The 18,983-nt window shown below is 39.4% G+C and overlaps 1 protein-coding gene and 1 long non-coding RNA gene across 6 annotated transcripts in view; one reads left to right on the top strand and one right to left on the bottom strand.

Moving 5' to 3' along the window:
- Nucleotides 1–4,196: 4,196 nt before the first annotated feature.
- pfkp.S (phosphofructokinase, platelet S homeolog) overlaps nucleotides 4,197–18,983 on the bottom strand; it is a 61,384-nt gene continuing 46,597 nt past the window's right edge. For 2 of the 5 annotated variants that reach the window (XM_041567053.1, XM_018268529.2), the window contains 7 exons: nucleotides 15,802–15,954; nucleotides 13,167–13,331; nucleotides 11,945–12,006; nucleotides 10,340–10,451; nucleotides 9,341–9,440; nucleotides 6,895–7,000; nucleotides 4,233–4,777 (listed from right to left, as the gene is read on the bottom strand). In XM_041567053.1, coding sequence (XP_041422987.1) covers nucleotides 4,627–4,777; nucleotides 6,895–7,000; nucleotides 9,341–9,440; nucleotides 10,340–10,451; nucleotides 11,945–12,006; nucleotides 13,167–13,331; nucleotides 15,802–15,954 — 849 coding nt within the window. In that variant the 3' untranslated portion in view covers nucleotides 4,233–4,626. 5 annotated transcript variants of the gene reach the window in all.
- LOC121394992 lies at nucleotides 13,632–14,348 on the top strand. The gene is made up of 2 exons (XR_005962163.1): nucleotides 13,632–13,760; nucleotides 14,280–14,348. It is a non-coding gene; the product is annotated as an uncharacterized LOC121394992 (long non-coding RNA).

Here is an 18,983-nt window from a genome sequence, read left to right as displayed (position 1 = left end):
TGACCGTGTGTTTTTGCCTTAAGAAGTAAGAACATTAAATAAAAAATGGATACATCATGGGCACAAGTCCTGCAGAAAATGGCACATCTCCCTGCATACAAAAAAGGTGTGAAACCAGTGCACACACATACACACAGTAGGTACCAATATCACACAGTCAACAGGAACTCCAGATAAAAGGTTAATTTACTGCAATTTATCAGACAACGTGGTATACTTATTAATGTGCTTGAAATGCCCCACTACAGGACTCTATGTGGGAGAAACAGGACAAACACTGCACCAACGGATGAACACCCACAGGTTTAACATCCAATTAGTTAGATCCAATATATCTTATAGAGGGGCTTCCTTTCCTAGCAGATGTATTAGAGCTCACTCAAATAACTGATTCCAGTACAAACAAAATCTAATAAAATAACTGCCTTGTGCACAAATCCTGCATGTAGAGAGACATGATGTCCATGGGCATCCACAGAAGTGGGCAAGAGGGGGCAGTTGCCCCCCCCCTGCATAAATTCAGTTGCCAAAAAAAACTTGCCTTTAGCTGCCTGCACTGCAGCGGTGCAGCCTGCAACCCCCTCCGTCACTGCTGCTCTAGACTGTGAGAAGAAGGTTGCAGAGGAGGAAAGGGCCAAAGCTAGTGATGTGTGAATAAATTCGGCAGAAGCGATTTTTCGAATTAATTTCTGCAATTCGCTGCCGGCAAATAAATTCACCGAACTGCAAAATTCTTCACGTTGGAAAAGTCACTCATGTCAAAAACACAAGCGCCGCAACATTCTTCGGATGCCCATAACTTTAACGGCGGCGTCAAAATTGACGCAGGCTTCAAAATTAGCGTTTCACGAATTTTTTGCCGTTTCGCGAATTCCGCTGGGAAATTTGCAGATTTTTCCGCTTAACAGGACAAATTCCCCCATCACTAGCCAAAGCACAAAGTAACTGCCTAGAGAAAAGGACGGGCCGCGGGGACAACAGGTCGGTGTATCCTAGTAGGAGCTGGGAGGCCAGGCAGGGTGTGGTTTATTATTACATAGTGGGTTCTGGTTGGATCTGTTGCTTGATCGCTGAGCCGCCACCCCCCCTGTGGCCCGACTCTTCCCAGCGCCAATTCTGATGAAGAAGCCTCCTGAGGCGCTAACATAGAGATGTGCCACACAGGGGCTCATTACAAGGGCAATACTTTTATTACTACTTTACCTTAGGGTTGCCACCAGGATTCCCTTGATTGACACTGCGATCGGCCAACCACTGACGTCACGGGCCCGGGCACTGACATCATAGCCTGGCCCACTGACGTTACGGGTCCGCCCACTGACATCACAGACACGCCAGCTGACGTCACTGCCCCACCCCCCGCCCGGTCTCAGCCAGACATAAAGGTGGCAACCCTACTTTACCTACTTGCCCCCCCCGTAAAAATTTTCAGAAAATATTGAGATAAATTCAGACTTTGATAAATAACCCCCCCCCTAGTCTCTCTCTAACTGAGATAGAAAGGTAAATGACATGACCACAGTCCTCAGCTTCCCGTCTCATTTGGTGTCCCAGGGTAAAACAACCAGATAGGAATTTTTGGGACAGCTCCACCTCTATACTATTTTCCTCTTCACAATTAATTTTATAAATGCTGGTTTTTGTGATTATGAGTTAATTTTTTTAACATACTTATTAAGCACAGGCACTTTAATTAAATAATTCATTTCTATTATTCATCCACTGGCGCAGTGGAATAATTGCATTTGAATTCAGCATAAACGCCTTCATGAATTCATTTTTTACTAATTGGAGTAGTTTTAAAGGATAAGTAAACCTTTAAAATAAGCGACTGTAAAATTGAAGAGGGGGCTATTCTAAGCACTTTTGTAATTTACATTCAGTATTTATTTTCTTTTTATTCCGAGATATAAAAGGATACATGTACTGTTAATATGAAAGAGTTTTCTTACAACAGCGCCACCTGCTGGTCATTTTCCCACCAGTCTGACCACCAAGTAGTCAAGGAAGTTGTCAGGAGAAAGAAAGAGGCTGCTCTGATGTTCTTCTGCTTAGGAAAGAGTTAAGACAGGTTTCTAATTTTTCCCTAAGCAGAAGCAGCCTCTTTCTTTCTCCTGACAACTTCCTTGACTACTTGGTGGTCAGACTGGTGGTAAATCAACAACAGGTGGAGCTGTTGCAACAAAATTCATTCATATTAACAGCACATGTATCTTTTAATATCTCGGGAATAAAAAGAAAATAAATACTGATGTAAATTACAATAGTACTTAGAATAGAACTTTCATCAATTTTACATTCACCTATTTTAAAGGTTTACTTATTCTTTAAGAAACATGGGCAGATTATGTATCAATCCATGTGTTTGGAGCAGATTTTGGAGGGCCAGCTCTGACCCCGTGGGCTTCCAGTTGGGCAGGTCTGCTTTGCAGCACTTGCTTCTTTGCTCTTTTTTTTGTTAATTGGTGAGCCATTATTTTTTGTGCTGCCATGTAGGGTGGCCAGGTTAGATTTGCTTACTACAGAGAGCAGCCCCTTGATTGACTCTCTGAAGTAAAAGTGCAGGTCTCTGCCCTGGATGAAGAGGAGGAGATGGGCCCCATCAGAATGAATTGTGTCACACCTCCCTAATAGTTATTCACAGGGTACAGCTAAGGATGGTCTCATTCAGTATAAGGTCCCTCAATGACCGGTAGGCTTCAGACTGGACATCCCTGATATAGTTCTCCTTAGAAGCTGTTCAACTATCTTTTAATAAACGTATTTTTCTTTAAAGGAGAACTAAACCCCCCACAGTGATAAGTCCTCACTGGCCCCCCTCAATGCCTGACCCCTGCTAAGTGTTACCCCAGAATTGTGTAGGATTACTGACTGTACATTGAGTGAGCGCAGCAGAGTTTACGGGCGACATATTCGGTAATTCTTGTATTGGCGCATGCGCAGTTGGAGCAATCTTACGGTTCGCGACAACTGCGCATGCGCTGGAAGTGGCGGAAATTGCTGAAGCGCTGGAAGAAGACCTGAACTCTGCTGCACTCACTCTGTTCGTATGGTCAGTAATCCTACAGGGGACACAATTCTGGGGGTAACACTTACCAGGGGGGAGGAAGGGAGGGGGCAGCGGAGGGGGACCATTGAGGACTTATCACAGTGGGGGGTTGAATTCTCCTTTAAAGTAACTATTGTGAAAATTTAATATACAGTAAGCTTCAGCATAGTGAAATAAAAAAAAACTTTCTAGATACAATCAATGAAATATTCTGCATTGTTTCTGAAATAATCAAGTTTATCTTCACTATCCCTCCCTCGGCATCTGTTTCTCTTTATTCTGTCTTCATGCAGCAGTTGGGTGTCAGATATTCATTAACAGTTAGATCCAATATATCTTATAGGGGGCTCCCTTTCCTAGCAGATGTATTAGAGCTCACTCAAATAACTGATTCCAGTACAAACAAAATAAATGCCTTTTGCACAAATTCTGCACGTAGAGAGACATGATTTTAATAGAGTGAGCTCTAATACATCTTCTAGGCAAAAGGAGCCCCCCTATAAGATACAGAATATCGGATCTAACGTCATTATTTTATACAACAAACCCTCTTAAAGGGGAACTTTCGCATGAAAATTGAATATAAGCTTACTTATATTGAAATAAGGAACTTTTTGAATACAATACATTAAAAATTCTGGATTAGAGCTCACTCTAATAAAATCACCAGACATCGTGTCTCTCTACATGCAGGATTTGTGCAAAAGGCAGTTATTTTGTTAGATTTTGTTTATACTGGAATCAGTTATTTGAGTGAGCTCTAATACATCTGCTAGGAAAGGAGCCCCCCTATAAGATATATTGGATCTAACTGTCAATGAATATCTGACACCCAACTGCTGTATGAAGAGAGAATGAAGAGAAACAGATGCTGAGAGAGGAATAGTGAAGATAAACTTGATTATTTCAGAAAGGGTACAAAATGTTTGATTATATTTAGAACGTTTTTGAATTCAGTATGCTGAAGCTTATAAATGGTCATTTTTCGCAATAGTTCCCCATTAAATTTGTAGTTGGTTAACGACAGTTGCTGAAAGATTCATTTGCTTGGGAATGACTAATCATAGAACCAGACGTATGAGATAAATGTCTCCTCGCAAGGCTTATGGAGTGACCATATATAAAATAAGTAAACATTCTCGTTTGGTTTGCAAGTTGGTTTTTTAATTTTTTTTTATTTATATGATTTACACCAACATATATATAACGTGTCACTAAAAAATCCAAACATTGCACATTGATTGTATGTGTGGAATCATTACGTCTCTGGTACAAAGTGGAACAAAAGCATAACTTAACTACGCAGCGGGTCTATCCGAAATGTTTGTTCATTTTACTCACAACAAAACGGAACATTGGAGTGGAGTAAAATGGACTGGAATTACAGGCGGACGTGGCATTTACATAGATATGTCTTTTAATGGACTGGGGCTGCATGTGCTGGAGAACAGACACGGAATGGAAACTGCATGGAGAGAAAGTGCTGGAGCAATAAATACAAAGACGTAACTGACAGGCGCTACGGCACACAATGTAGATAGGCGATAACAATAGGCTTGAGTGTGAGGTTCGGAAGTTCAGATGGCAACCGCTTCATCTGTCCGTCTGCACATGTTAACGTGTTCCAGCTTGCCGGCGTCTGAAATGTCGTAGCTCGTCTTGTACTTGGCCAGAATCTTCATCAAAGGCCTCATCTTCAGCCACCACTGTTCCTTGGGAATCCTGTGCCTGTACGGGGGACACAATACACTCTTAGCAAAGTCATTCATAACCTGCACAGTATAATCTTATACATGGTGTTTAGGGGATGTCACATGGCTCAGTAGATACTAATGCATGAAGCTTTTTCCCTTTGTATGGTAATGGAAGTACTTGATTTCTAAAATCCTTATATTTTACAATCGGGGGTACAATGTATCCTGTGGTGCATGACTGGGACTACTTTAAAGTGGACCTGTCACCCAGACATAAAAAGCTGTATAATAAAAGTCCTTTTCTAATTAAACATGAAATCCAATTTCTATTTTTTATTAAAGCATTCATAGCTGTTTTAAAAATCTCAGCTGTCAATCAAATATTGCCTGCCCTTCCTTTATGCCTTAGGCATAGAGGCGGGGCAGACAATTACTTTCACTTTCCATTCAGCACTTCCTAGATGTCACTGCTCTCCCCACATTCCCTCGTTCTCTTCACCATTTAATTGTGTAACCAGGGCATGGGGATGGACATCAGGTCCCCCATTCTGGTGCACAAACAAGATTCTGAGATGATACAAGACTTGCCTTAATAACAGTGTCCACAAAATGGCTGCTGCCTGCTTGCTATAATTATGAGTTCCCAGACTGAAGGAAACAAGATTCAAATAATTTATATAGTGTAATTAAAGTTTATTTTGCTTGACTAATGGGATAAAATAATCATTTTTTTGGTTGACGGGTCCCCTTTAACCAAGGATAGTTAAAGCATAGTTGCAGATCTGGAAAATGTATTCAGGAAATAATACGACTGAAACTTGCTTTTTGCACAGTCTCTATTAAAGGGGCCATAGACTCTCATACTGTATAACCGTGTAAAATTGCTCAGGGTGGTCTTTAGAATATGTTTTCAAGTTGCATTAAAGGAGTATTTCACATTTAGGGCCTTATTTATCAAAATCTGAATTTTTCTGATTATTTTAATAAAAAAAAAAGTCTGACCACGATAGGCCCTTTTTATTATTAAAAAAGCATGAAAAATTTGAGCGAAAATCCGAATCATTCGTTTTTTTGAGCTTTTTACCGAAGACCTGATTTGTCCTGATCTTTTGGGCAAACAAATCGGGCTTTTCTGGCTCATTCCAGCGCAGACCACAAACTTCCAAATAAGATAAGTACCTCTCCCATTGACTTATACAGTATACAACCTCGGCAGGTTGTATATGCCATATTTTCGGATTCAGACTTTTTCCATCCTCGAGGTTTTTTTCCCACTAAATATTCAGATTTTAAAATAAAAAAAAACTTGAATCTTTCGAGTTTTTGGCCTTCAGTTCAATAAATAATCCTTTAGTGTTATAGCCCATGTCCTATGCTTAACAAATTTTCACTTGGTCAGTTTTTTTAATTATTTGCCTTCTTTTGTCCCTCCTTCTAGCTTTCAAATAGGGATCACTGACCCCAGCAGCTAAAAACAATTCTTCTTTGAGTCTACTATTTTGCTATTCCTACTTTTTGATACTCATCCTTGCTTTAAGGCCCTCTTCTATATACCTTTCAGTCTCTCATTCAACCCATTGCTTGGTTGCTATGGTAAATGGGACCCTAGCTACCAGATCGCAGCTATATGGAAAGCCACATAATAAAAAACATGTCATCATGGAATATCATATAACTACATCATACTAAAACTTAAAAAGGTGAACTACTCCTTTTATTAAATGTGCTCTGCTGTGTTGTCCTGGACAGAATGGCAGCAGTTTCATTTACTGATCCTGGAAGCACCTACTCGCTCAATGTGACAGAGGTGATAGAACTGAGCAGAAAAGTGTCAGGAGAAACTGTCTTTATCAGTAACTAACTTTTTTTGGTTCATGCCCAGACAAAACAGCAGGCTGTGCTTCTGTTAAGTGTTACTATCATGCAATCTAAAGAGCAAGACATGGAAATGAAAAGTCAACCAAAGAGTGTTTACACCTCTAGGTTCTGTACAGTTTGTACCAGTCCCAGAGCACAGTCACATGTACCCGAAGTCAGTCAAAATGATTATGTTCCTTTTATGTTTCTGAAAGATGACCAAAAGGACATACTGTACATTACATGCTGCAGAAATAGAGGGTCTTTTGTGCCAATGCATTGAGTGCCACTTACTTAAAGTCTGTTTCATCCTTGAGTTGAGTCACTGGCTGGAATAGGAGGTTCCTCCTGCGCATCCCTAACAGACAAACGCTATCGTCTGTGTTTGCGAATACCCTGCCTTTAAATAGGAGAAAACTTAAATCAACATAATTCTTGGGGGAGAGAGTAATTCCAATTATCGGATATACAGACCAATGGGGAATGTCACAAACCTCTTAGTATAGGATTATTAGTGGCACATTTAACAAAAGTGCACCCCTAAAGAATCCTGTACAATTGAATAAAGAGATACAGATATTGTATTGCCTTAATAATATATTCATTTTTTTATTAATGCTGTGTGTTTGACTTGAGATATGTGTAATGCTGAGAAAATGTGCACCATGAGGCTGAGCCATTTTCTCAGCATTACACATTGGCCTGCTGATGAGTAACGCGTGTAGGAGAGTTTCCTCTACCCTTCCCAAAGTGCTTTAATACACTTAAATCTAGTGAATTCCCACATATGATAAGATGCTTAACTCTCTAGGGAGACAATACACTGCCATTCTATTCAACCAAAGCATGAAAATATTCTAGTTCTATTTCTAGGAGAAGCTCAAGGTTCTCTACTGCAGTAGCAGCATTGACCTACTGGGTCATCATTGGCTTAAAGTTGCATTTTGCATCATATACACATAATATTACACAAAGGGGTCCAAGAAGGGGCTCGTATTCAAGGTTGTTATAAGAAGAGGAATTATGGGTAATAAACGGGAGGCTTTATAGGTCACTAGTGAGACCTCACCTTGAGCACCACTATCAATGCTGATGACTCTGCCTACCGAAAGGCATAAATAAACAAAAAGATATTCAGAAGAGAGCTGTAAAAATTGTCTATGATAAAGACTGGGGGAATCTAAGCCTTGGACATTTATAGAGGAGAGAGAATACAATAGAAATATACATGAAATAGTTTTAGAGGACAGGCTGTTTCTATAAGAGAAAGAGGGACCAGGAATGGAGTCACATTCAGGGAGATTGAGGCACCAATTCTAATCACTTTTTGTTGCTCTGAAATGGGCTAGAATTAAATTACGGAGCTGTTCTAATTACGGAGCTGTTGGTAATATCATGGCTCTTTATAAACGAATGGTGATAAAGACACCATTCATTTGTTACAAGGGCTGGTTGCAATAGGAATGGCACCAAACTGGTATGAAACAGGCCTTCAATCCTCGTTGCCGCCTGCACCATAGGATTCAACAGGTCGGGTCTTTAAAGGAGAAGTAAAGCTGAACTAAAGAAGTAGCTAGAAATGTTGTACATTTTGTTTTGTGCTTCTGTACCAGCCCAAGGCAACCACAGCCCTTTAGCAGTAAAGATCTGTGTCTCCAAAGATGCCCCAGTAGCTCCCCATCTTCTTTTCTGCTGATTCACTGCACATGCTCTGTGCTGCTGTCACTTACTGAGCTTAGGGACCCACTCACAATATACAGTACACATAGAATAGAAATGTCACAATATAAGGCTGATTAGTAATTAATACAGATAATTACTACATGGCAGCACAGAAACCAGTGCAATTAGCATCAGCATTTAATAATCAGCAAACCTGTAGCATCAGCTTATATTACAGGGGAAGCTCATTTTCTGCTGGATAATTAGTGACGACCCCTAAGCTTAGCTTCTCAACAGCCAATCAGAGCCCACTGAGCATGTGAGTGTCACAGACACTTTCCAATATGGTGACCTCCTGTGACAAGTTTGAAGTCCTGGATCATTGCTGCTTTGACAAGCTGAAACTTTAGGCTGGTGCAATAAGTTCACTATATAAATTATGGCATTTTTAGCCATATTCATTTTTAGGGTTTAGTTCTCCTTTAAGAAATGGAGAGTGTTTTTATGATCAACCTATTGAATTAAGCCTCATGGGGGGATTTTTAGTGACTGCAATCTCCTGTCTGATATTATCCTTACTGAAAACTGATTAGTGGATGTTAGTTAGAGGAAATGTATTAGTGTTTTACGTCGATTTCCATATTAATTTGTTTAATAGAGTTAGGTAATTATAGCAAAAAAATAAAAGGCACATTACCTTCATCTAAGATCCCAGGTAGCCAGAGAAATAAAGAAGAAGAAGAAAAAAAGGAACAGAGCAAACAGGAGAGTTTTAAGCTATGTGCATGAATGCTGACTAATAGCCAGCTACTATACATAAATATATATATATCATGCGGCTGGGATGCAAAGGAAGGACAGGAACGGGCAAAGGGTTACAGCAAGCCATTGTTGATTAATTAATTAATTAATTCATTAATTAACACACCCAATTACAAGGATAACATAATTACGTTACCTCACAGTTCTAAAGTGTAAGTGAAATGTGATTCTGGAATTATTTGCACATTAATAAATGCTGCACAATATACTGGTAACATGGGAAAAGCAAAGGAAGAGACGTCCCAGGGGGACCTACCTTTTCTGTAGGTTTCTACCAACTTCTTGGAAATCCACTGGACAGCTTTAGCCGAAATTTTAGTGCCGAAGTTTCTGTCAAATGGGGAAGGAGCGCCCCCCTGTGACATACAAATCAATACAGTTGGTTGTGTTGTACAGATGGACATAATAGGGGCAAGTCATTGGTTTAGGGTTGGAAACATCCAATCAAAACATTTGCTGCAGAGATAATGAAGGTGCTGGGGTTGTAACATACGTAGCTGCTGTGTTTACATGTTACATAGAAGTCTCTATAGGGATTCTGTCATCATTTTTATGATGTAGCTTTTATTTCTAAATGACACTGTTTACACTACAAATAATTCACTCTACAATATAAAATTTAATTCCTGAACCAGCAAGTGTATAATTTAATGTAATATTGGTGTGTAGGTGCATCTCAGGTCATTTTGCCTGGTCATGTGCTTTCAGAAAGAGCCAGCACTTTAGGATGGAACTGCTTTCTGGCAGGCTGTTGTTTCTCCTACTAAATGTAACTGAATGTGTCTCAGTGGGACCTTGATTTTACTATTGTGTGTTGTTCTTAGATCTACCAGGCAGCTGTTATCTTGAGTTAGGGAGCTGTTATCTGGTTACCTTCCCATTGTTCTGTTGTTAGGCTGCTGGAGGGAAAAGGAAGGGGGGTGATATCACTCCAACTTGCAGTACAGCAGTAAAGAGTGATTGAAGTTTATCAGAGCACAAGTCACATGACTGGGGGCAGCTGGGAAACTGACAATATGAATAGCCCCATGTCAGATTTCAAAATTAAATATAAAAAAAATCTGTTTGCTCTTTTGAGAAATGGATTTCAGTGCAGAATTCTTCTGGGGCAGCACTATTAACTGATGCGTTATGATTTTTTTTTTCCCATGACAGTAACCTTTTCAATTATTGTATAATAAAGTCAAGGAAGAGGATCAGTCCTTGACATGTGACAATGCAGAGTATCAGTACCGTCTCTCAGGTGGGCAATTACCTGCTGCATGTGCCCCAGTACATTCTTTCTGCAGTCAAACACCCCTCTGCCTTCTTCTGAGTAAAGCTGATAAATGAAATCTGTGGTGTAGTTCTCATTGCTGTTCTCGTTCCTAAAAAGAAAATCCCCGTTTGTTACAGATTTCTAGCTCACAATATCAGATAACATACAGTAGCAAGAAAACAGTGGATTCATGGGATAGAAGGGTGATTTCAAGTCATACACCAGTGCCATAAGAGTGATGCAGACCCATGAAATAAAAACATTTGCCCTGTTCCTTAGTGCCAAGTTTTGTCTGCAGTGTGAATGTTCAAATGACAAGGAAGCTGGTGTGACTCTCATACAGGAGACACGAGGGTCAGGCTTATGACAGTTAGACACATTTCCCTCTGGATGATTTAAAGGATAAGTAAACCTTTAAAATAAGCGAATGTAAAATTGATGAGGGTGCTATTCTAAGCACTTTTGTAATTTACTTTCATTATTTTTGTACTTTTTATTCCAAAATATTAATGTAATACATGTACTGTTAAAGGGGTTGTTCACCTTCCAAACACTTTTTTCAGTTCAGTTATTTTCAGGTTGTTTACCAGAAATAAAGACTTTTTTCAATTGCTTTCCATTATATATTTTTTACTGTTTTTCAAAAATCTAAGTTTAAAGTTGAATGTTCGTGTCTCTGGTGTTTGAGTCTGGCAGCTCAGTAATTCAGGTGCAGAATCTAAACTGCTACAATTTTGCAACATTGAGTTGATACATTTCTCAGCAGCATCTCTGGAGTATTAGCAACTATTGTATCAATTCTAACAGCTGCCTGTAATGAAACCCAGAAATTCTGCTCAGCGGGGACAAAGATAAGAAATGTATCGATTAAATGTATCAATTTAGACGTTTACAGGGTCGGCGACCCCCCAGAGCTGCTTTAGAAGGTGAAAAATTACACTTTACACTTCAATATTAGAAAAATGGTGACACATAGAAAATAGAAAGTAATTGGAAAAAGTCATTATTTCTGGTGATCTATCTGAAAACAACTGCTGTAGTTGTTTGAAGGTGAACAACCCCTTTAAAATAAATGAATTTTGTTAGGACAATGCCACCTGCTGGTCAGTTTCTGACCAGTCTGACCACCAAGTAGTCAAGGAAGTTTTTAGAAGAAAGAAGGAGGCTGCTCTGATGTTCTTCTGCTTAGGAAAACAATTAGAAACCTTTCTCACATCTTTCCTAAGCAGAAGAACATCAGAGCAGCCTCTTTCTTTCTCCTGACAACTTCCTTGACTACTTGCTGGTCAGACTGGTTGGAAACCGGCCAGCAGGTGGCACTGTTTAACAAAATTCATTTATATTTGCAGCACATGTATCTTTTAATATCTTGGAATAAAAAGAAAATAAATAATGAATGTAAATTACAAAAGTGCTTAGAATAATGTGATGGTAGAGCAATGTTTAGAGGACAGACCAATAGAGTCAAAGTTGGGTGTAAGATGCATACAGACAATAGTGTAATCCCAGTAATGCTGCCTGAAAGGGAGGGTGTATGTTTCAATAGAGACAGCGGGTGTAAGTAAAGGTTCTCTGAGATGCCTGTACACAGCTTCCCCCTACCTTAGTACGAGACCTCTTTGGATGCTTGTTTTCATTTTCTCTGTTAAATGTTCCACGTTTGCCTAAGAATACAGAAAGCCAATAAAATACTGTCCCATATAGTAAGGAGCAGTAAACACCCCCCCCCCAATGAATCCAAACCCCTACTGACTAATGTAATAAGCTGCTGCAGATCAGTAGTAATCAGACGTGTTTACCATATTCGAAAACGGCAGGTAGGGTGTCCTGATAGGCCCAACCGATATCTATGTACTATACATTTTGGTTAGTTGGGTTGCTTAGAATATGTAATTTGCCATTGGACCATATTGCATCAGCAATAACTCCTCTTGACTTCCTGATAGGGTTGCCACCTTTTCTGGAAAAAAAATAACACCGGCCTTCCTATATATTTATCTTTTTTCCCTATTAAAAACATTGGGCTCAACCATCATTTTTAAAATAAATAAAAATACCGGCCAGGTGGCAAACCTACTTCCTGATGATCCAAACATTCAAGCTGTTTTATACAAACAAGTGGAGCAATAGAAAGGCTGCCGCACTGTGTTTGCCCCTTGAACTTTATCCGTTCGGACCCTGGACTGATTGGGCAGATACTGTATGGCAGGGGTCGTGGACCAGTGGCAGGCTGCGGGCTGTGCCGAACTGGGCCGCCTCTGGTCCCAGCTGCAGTCTATAATAACTGCAAAAATAATGAAAAAGACCCCAATTACCTGCAATCTCAGCTTCCTGATTAGCCATTACCATAACAACAGCTGTGCGAAGCCCAGGAAGATTTTTACTGATCGTCAAAAGGACCAAAATATAGTTTGGACAGTTTTTTGGTAAGCTTGAAATGCACTGACGCGTCTACATCCCCCACCCTGGTCCTCTTAAAAATTGTCTCGCTTGAAACTGGTCCGTGGTGCAAAGAAGATTGGGGACCAGTGCTGTATGGGATTGGTTGTGTATGGCTGCATTAGGCCACTTACTGTAGAAGGGCCACTTCACAAAGCTTTGATGAATGATAAATGGTCAAAGTTTGCCAATTTCACAGATTTTACCTATGTATAAAACTATAATAGTGACATTTTCCATTTTGATATCATTGCAGTGCATCTCCCTCAAACTTCCTCCAACAAAAATAATTCTAATAGTCACTCCTATGACATAACAATAACAATATATAGTTACACCTGTGTTGTGCTTCATGTGTCTCCGTGCAAAGCATACGAATATTTACCTGGAGCTCGCGAATATCAAAGGATTCTTCGAAGATGTACGCCGCGTCTGCACCAGCCGCAAGGCCGCCCATGTTAGCCAAGTAGCCGCAGTAGCCACCCATCGTTTCGATGATAAACACGCGCCGCTTGGTTCCACTCGCTGACTGTTTGATGCGATCGCAGGTCTGGTAAAAACGTACATTCCACAATGAAGTCTTCGGAGGCAGAGACAGGGGCCACTGGTTTGCAACCCACCAAATGCTCTCCTTATGTAACTTTTATTAGTATAACGAATGTTATTGTATAAGGTAATAGGGACGGGTCCCCGGGGTAAGTGATTTCAACGTTATTAATAATATAACTATTCTACAGAGTCAATATATTGTACGTAGAATTTGCACAATTCTAAAGGTTTACACATGTATATATCCATTTTCTGCTAATATATTGCTCATTTCAAACGGTTACATATTTATTGTGTATTCTATGTGCCTTTTTGTGATCTGTATTAGCCGGAGCCACGTCGTTTCATCTCACTGTGTATTCGTATACTGTTGAGATGAGAATAAAGTTTACTTTGACTTTGATTCTTCTTTGACCCTGGTGCCATTAAAGTGGACCTGTCACCCAGACACAAAAATCTGTATAATAAAAGTCCTTTTCAAACTAAACATGAAATCCAATTTCTATTTTTTATTAAAGCATTCATAGCTGTTGTAAGCTCATTTAAAAATCTCAGCTGTCAATCAAATATTGTCTGCCACTCCTCTATGCCAGTGGCATAGAGGCGGGGCAGACAATTACTTTCACTTCCCATTCAGCACTTCTTAGATGTCACTGCTCTCCCCACATTCCCCCATTCTCTTTACCATTTAATTGTATAACTAGGGCATCGGGATGGACATCGGGTCCCCTATTCTGGTGCACAAACAAGATTTTGAGATGATACAAGGCTTGTCTTAACAACAGTGTCCACAAAATGGCTGCTGCCTGCTTGCTATAATTTTGAAATCCCAGACTGAAGGAAGCAAGATTCAAATAATTTATATAGTGTAATTAAAGTTCATTTTGCTTGACTAATGTGATAAAATAGGATTTTGAATATTTTTTTTGGGTGACGGGTCCCCTTTAAGAGAGGTGCAATAACCACACAAAGGCATGTCGTAACCCTCCCATTAACATGCCAGTAGCAGTGAAAGTAATTAAATACAGTATACAGGTATTGGACCTGTTATCCAGAATCATGGAAAATCATGTAAATATTACATAAACCCGATTGGCTGGTATTGCTTCCAATAAGGATTAATAATATCTTAGTTGGGATCAAGTACAAGCTACTGTTTTATTATTACAGAGAAAAAGGAAATCAGTATTAATGATTTGGATTATTTGATTATAATGGAGTCTATGGAAGATGATCTTTCCATAATTCTGAACTTTCTGGATAATGGGTTTCCAGATAATGGATCCCATACCTGTATACAAATATAGTATTTAAATACAACATATTAATCACTTATAATCCTGTTTAAGTACAAATATTTTCTTTTAAGTGGAATTCCATCTTTATTTGGCTAAACAGAGAAACAAAAGCAAAGTTTTTGTAATACACAGATGAATAGATCCTGTGTTCTACCACTAGGTGGCGAATGCTGAAACGGCAAAGAAAATCAACATTGCTCTACACACCATCTTATTTTTGTGATATTATATCTAATGCTTAAAACTATAGTGACAATTTTCAAACTCTATAATAAAATCTGCACTAGGGTTTCTTAATGCTGCCATTTGATTAGCTATATATTATTATAAAATAAATACAAGTATGGGACCTATTATCCAGAATACACGGGACATGGGGCTTTCTGGATAATGGATCTTTCCGTAATTTGGATCTTCAAACCTTAAGTCTGCTAGAAAATCATGTGAACATTAAATAAACCCAATAGACTGATTTTGCTTCCGATAAGAATTAATTATATCTTAGTTTGGCTCAAGTACAAGCTGCTGTTGGGTTTATTTAATTTTAAAATTATTAGTAGACTTAATTGTAGGTGATCCAAATTAGAGATCCCTTATCCGGAAAACCCCATGACCCAAGCATTGTGGATAACAGGTCCCATACCTGTACCCAATTATCTCTCACATTTGCCAATAGGGAGCATCCAAAAACTGTTGGGTGAACAAACGTGATCTAAAAGTAGTTGGGGAGCAACACTAGCATGAAAAATTTTCTTGGGGTACCAAATAAGTGCTGTGATTGGCCATTTGGTAGCCCCTATGTGGATTGTCAACCTACATTGAAGCTTTGTTTGACAGTGCACCTGGTTTTTATAAAATCAAAACTCGCCTCCAAGCCTGGAATTCAAAAATAAGGACCTGCTTTGAGGCCACTGGGAGCAACATCCAAGGGATTGGAGAGCAACATGATGCTTATGAGCTACTGGTTGGGGATCACTGCCCTACATTATGTTTTTGATTAGATAAAAGCAATTTGACTGCAAACAGATTTTGATTGGACAATCTTGAAAATCTTATCAGCCAATGACAGCATCAGTAGGTATTATTGTGTACGTGTGTCACAGTTTCAGTAGTTGGGTTCATCATGGGATGACAATGTGAAATTTACTACAGAACAAGAAGTCTTTCTCTTACCTCCATAATAGCATTGAGAGCAGTGTCAGCGCCAAGACTTAAATCAGTGCCTGGTACATTGTTGCTAATGGTAGCTGGCAAAATACACATAGGGATGCAAAATTCCTCATAGGTGCCACGTGCCTCGACTAGCTGCACCATACTTTCAAATGCCTGAAGCAGCAGCATAAACATCATCAGCATTTGGTTGTGCACTCAAGTACAGTGCTAGTGGCTCCTTCTGTGTGATGGGAGGCTTAGCGTCCCACTGGCAGAAACTGGGGCAATTTTTTTTCCAACCGAGCGGTCGGTTCATGGCTCATTAAAAATACCAAATGATGTTTAGCTGACTATGGGCAAAAATTCCATGCCCACGTTATAAAAAAAAAAAATAATAATAATAAGCAAAATAAAAAGTGCACTGGCTTGCATTGGCGCATTTCATTTCTGAAGCGTGTTTGGTAGAGTCCCAATGCAAAGAGGAAGCAGGAAGTGCAAGGAAAGACTCGCGCAGAGTAAAAAGATTGCAGAGGTTGGAAAACAGCGTTAGTATAGAAGGAAGCAGGTTTGCATTCAAAAGCCACTTAATTTTATACTTGTGTTTAAAATGTAAGTATCTTTGATATTAGTATTGTACGCTAGTGGGTAAAAGAATATACAAAACTGCTCCATTTAAAAAAAAAAAAAAGCTTGGGGAAATAGATGTCATGGGCGCATAAAGGGCAACTAAAGAATCAGACATATACTAAAGCTATGGAGAGCTGCGGGTTGGATAATTGGATTCCACACAGTAGAGTCACAGGAGAATTACTGGGGCAAAGCTTGCTCTACTTCTTGTACTCTAGTACTATACTTCTCTACTTGAGCAACCAACTATTGGGCAGACTTCAAGGAACTGCCGCACATCTAAAGGTGGCCATACACGGGCTGATAAAAGCTGCTGACAGCTTATTGGCCTGTGTAATGGCCCTCCGACGGCTTTCTTGATTGATATCTGGCCAAAAGTTGGCCAGATGTCGATCGGGCAGGGCTAAAATCCAGTCGGATCTTGGACCACATTTGTCTGTTGATGCGGTCTTGCGATCCGACTGCCTGTACTCTTGCATTATAATCTGATCGTCTCAGTCCGATATTGCCCACCTCAAGGTGGCCATATCGGGGAGAGATCTGCTCAATTGGCAACATGGCCAAAAGAGCGGATCTCTCTGTGTATTAAGGAATCCATGCTACAGTTCTACAACAAGAATTCTCTTCTATTTGTCATCCCTTTAGCAGGGCATAGCGGGTAAATTTGGTAACTTATTTATCAGTCACCCCTTTCTATTTGTGCAATTATGGCCGGTGCACTGGCTAAGCAAGCTAATGGTATATATTTACAGAAAAAATTACAATTGTTTTTAAATTGTCACCATAGGGGGTTTGCAATCTACATGTATGTCTCAATGTGAGCAAGCATCATAACCGTTCATTGATGCAACCGTACATTAAAAAACAAGAACTTAAAATAATCTGCAATGCCCCCATGTAGTCTACTTGTTGGCCTGAACCTGGTCCATCGCTTTGATGCCCATATTGGATTAATATCTGCCTTTCATAGGTGAGTGATTACAAACTACTTGACAGATAACACCAATGGAGAAACGTGGACTTCTATTCTAACAGATTAGGGTAAACCGAGGCTTGCAAAAGATATTAAATCATTGGACTTGTTTGTGATGGAGTCCTTTGATTCAAATGAGCTGCTGTAGATTGCTGCACAAGTTCAATAGGCAGCAGATCAATTGGATCTAAGGGGCTCAACACATACAAACCCTAATAAAAGGATTAGGTCATCCCCACAAACAAAATCACTTTTATGCTTCATTGATGATCAATGTAAACTGGCTGCATTTACAGTCGCAGGTTGCACCTATGGTGCTGATATGAGGTGTAAAATGTCACCTGTAATGTTTAAACCTCCTAATAATCTGAGGAACAATTTACTCTGTCTCTTGTCTGTCCATTGTCACCCATTGGCTAAGAAGATCTAGATGTTGCACAACATTCCCTCTGCCACTGAAAACTAGAAACAGGGTGGCTGAGGTAGCCCCTATATATTACTCAAGGATGATGGGTCTACTTCAATATTGATGTTTTTATCCAAATACCATAATTATAGTATTTGGATATAGTTAGTGCTACTCATACAGAAAAGAAAGATAAAGCATCAAAATAAAGAAAAGCAGAAGGGTTATGTTTGGCCTATAAGACATTTGATGTAAGTATATTAATTGCTTTCCTACATAACGGGTCTGTTGTGTTAGTTTTACCCATTGTATGGCCTTTGTTTATTAATAGAAGTCAGACCGTTCAATAACAAGAATACATTATAGTTTTAGCATGAGATGTAATCTGTATCCCACAAGCTGTAGGATAAGGAAGATGTTGATCTCAATTACACAAGATAGTACAACTCATCTTGGTTCTACACATTAATTTACACTGCAGTGTGATAAACTATGCAGAGATATTCTCTTGTAGGGTCACGTCTACTGCATCTTTGCCATAAGGACTATGGATGCAATGAGTTCATCATTTTTACATTTTGCATATTCAGATCGGAGAAAACCAAACAAAAATGATGAATTCAACTGCCCATAGCTTTAAAGTCTCGTGATTTTAATTGGTTTGACTGAACCAAATCAGAATCCTGCAAAAAGTGGTAGGATTTGGGTGAATACAAAACTGAATCCTGGATTTAATGTGTCCCCATAAGGCCTAATCCCAACAATTCATGCCTTTTATCTTAGTGGAAATACATTCCTTTATTTCCACTCCTTTCATTTTCATGTAACTTGCTTAAAACAGAATTTATATTTTAAGAATCATTAAATAAATCTCCCCCACAAATACCTGAAATGGCATCGTCTTCGGTAGCTGTTCTGAGAATAATAACACGTCCATACACATCTGACGGCCTTTAAAGCTTTGACGTGATGCAGCAACCAAAACAAACTAAAACTAGCAAAGCCTAAAAATTCGGCAGAATTCTAGTGTCTACGGTCTTCTAAATGTTAGTGCTATTTATATACACTGAGCGTCTACGAGCAAGCAGTGAGCGAGCAGAAACAGAAAGTGCTGAAAAGTTAGAAAAGCGGCATGCAGCATTCAATACTTACTCTACACAACTGCTTCTTTCATTTTACCAGGACAAATATTTCTAT

Source organism: Xenopus laevis, chromosome 6S (assembly GCF_017654675.1).
Source record: "Xenopus laevis strain J_2021 chromosome 6S, Xenopus_laevis_v10.1, whole genome shotgun sequence".
Classification (NCBI taxonomy): domain Eukaryota; kingdom Metazoa; phylum Chordata; class Amphibia; order Anura; family Pipidae; genus Xenopus; species Xenopus laevis.
The sequence above is the reverse complement of the archived record's forward strand: the minus strand, read 5'-3'. Positions and strand labels throughout refer to the sequence as shown.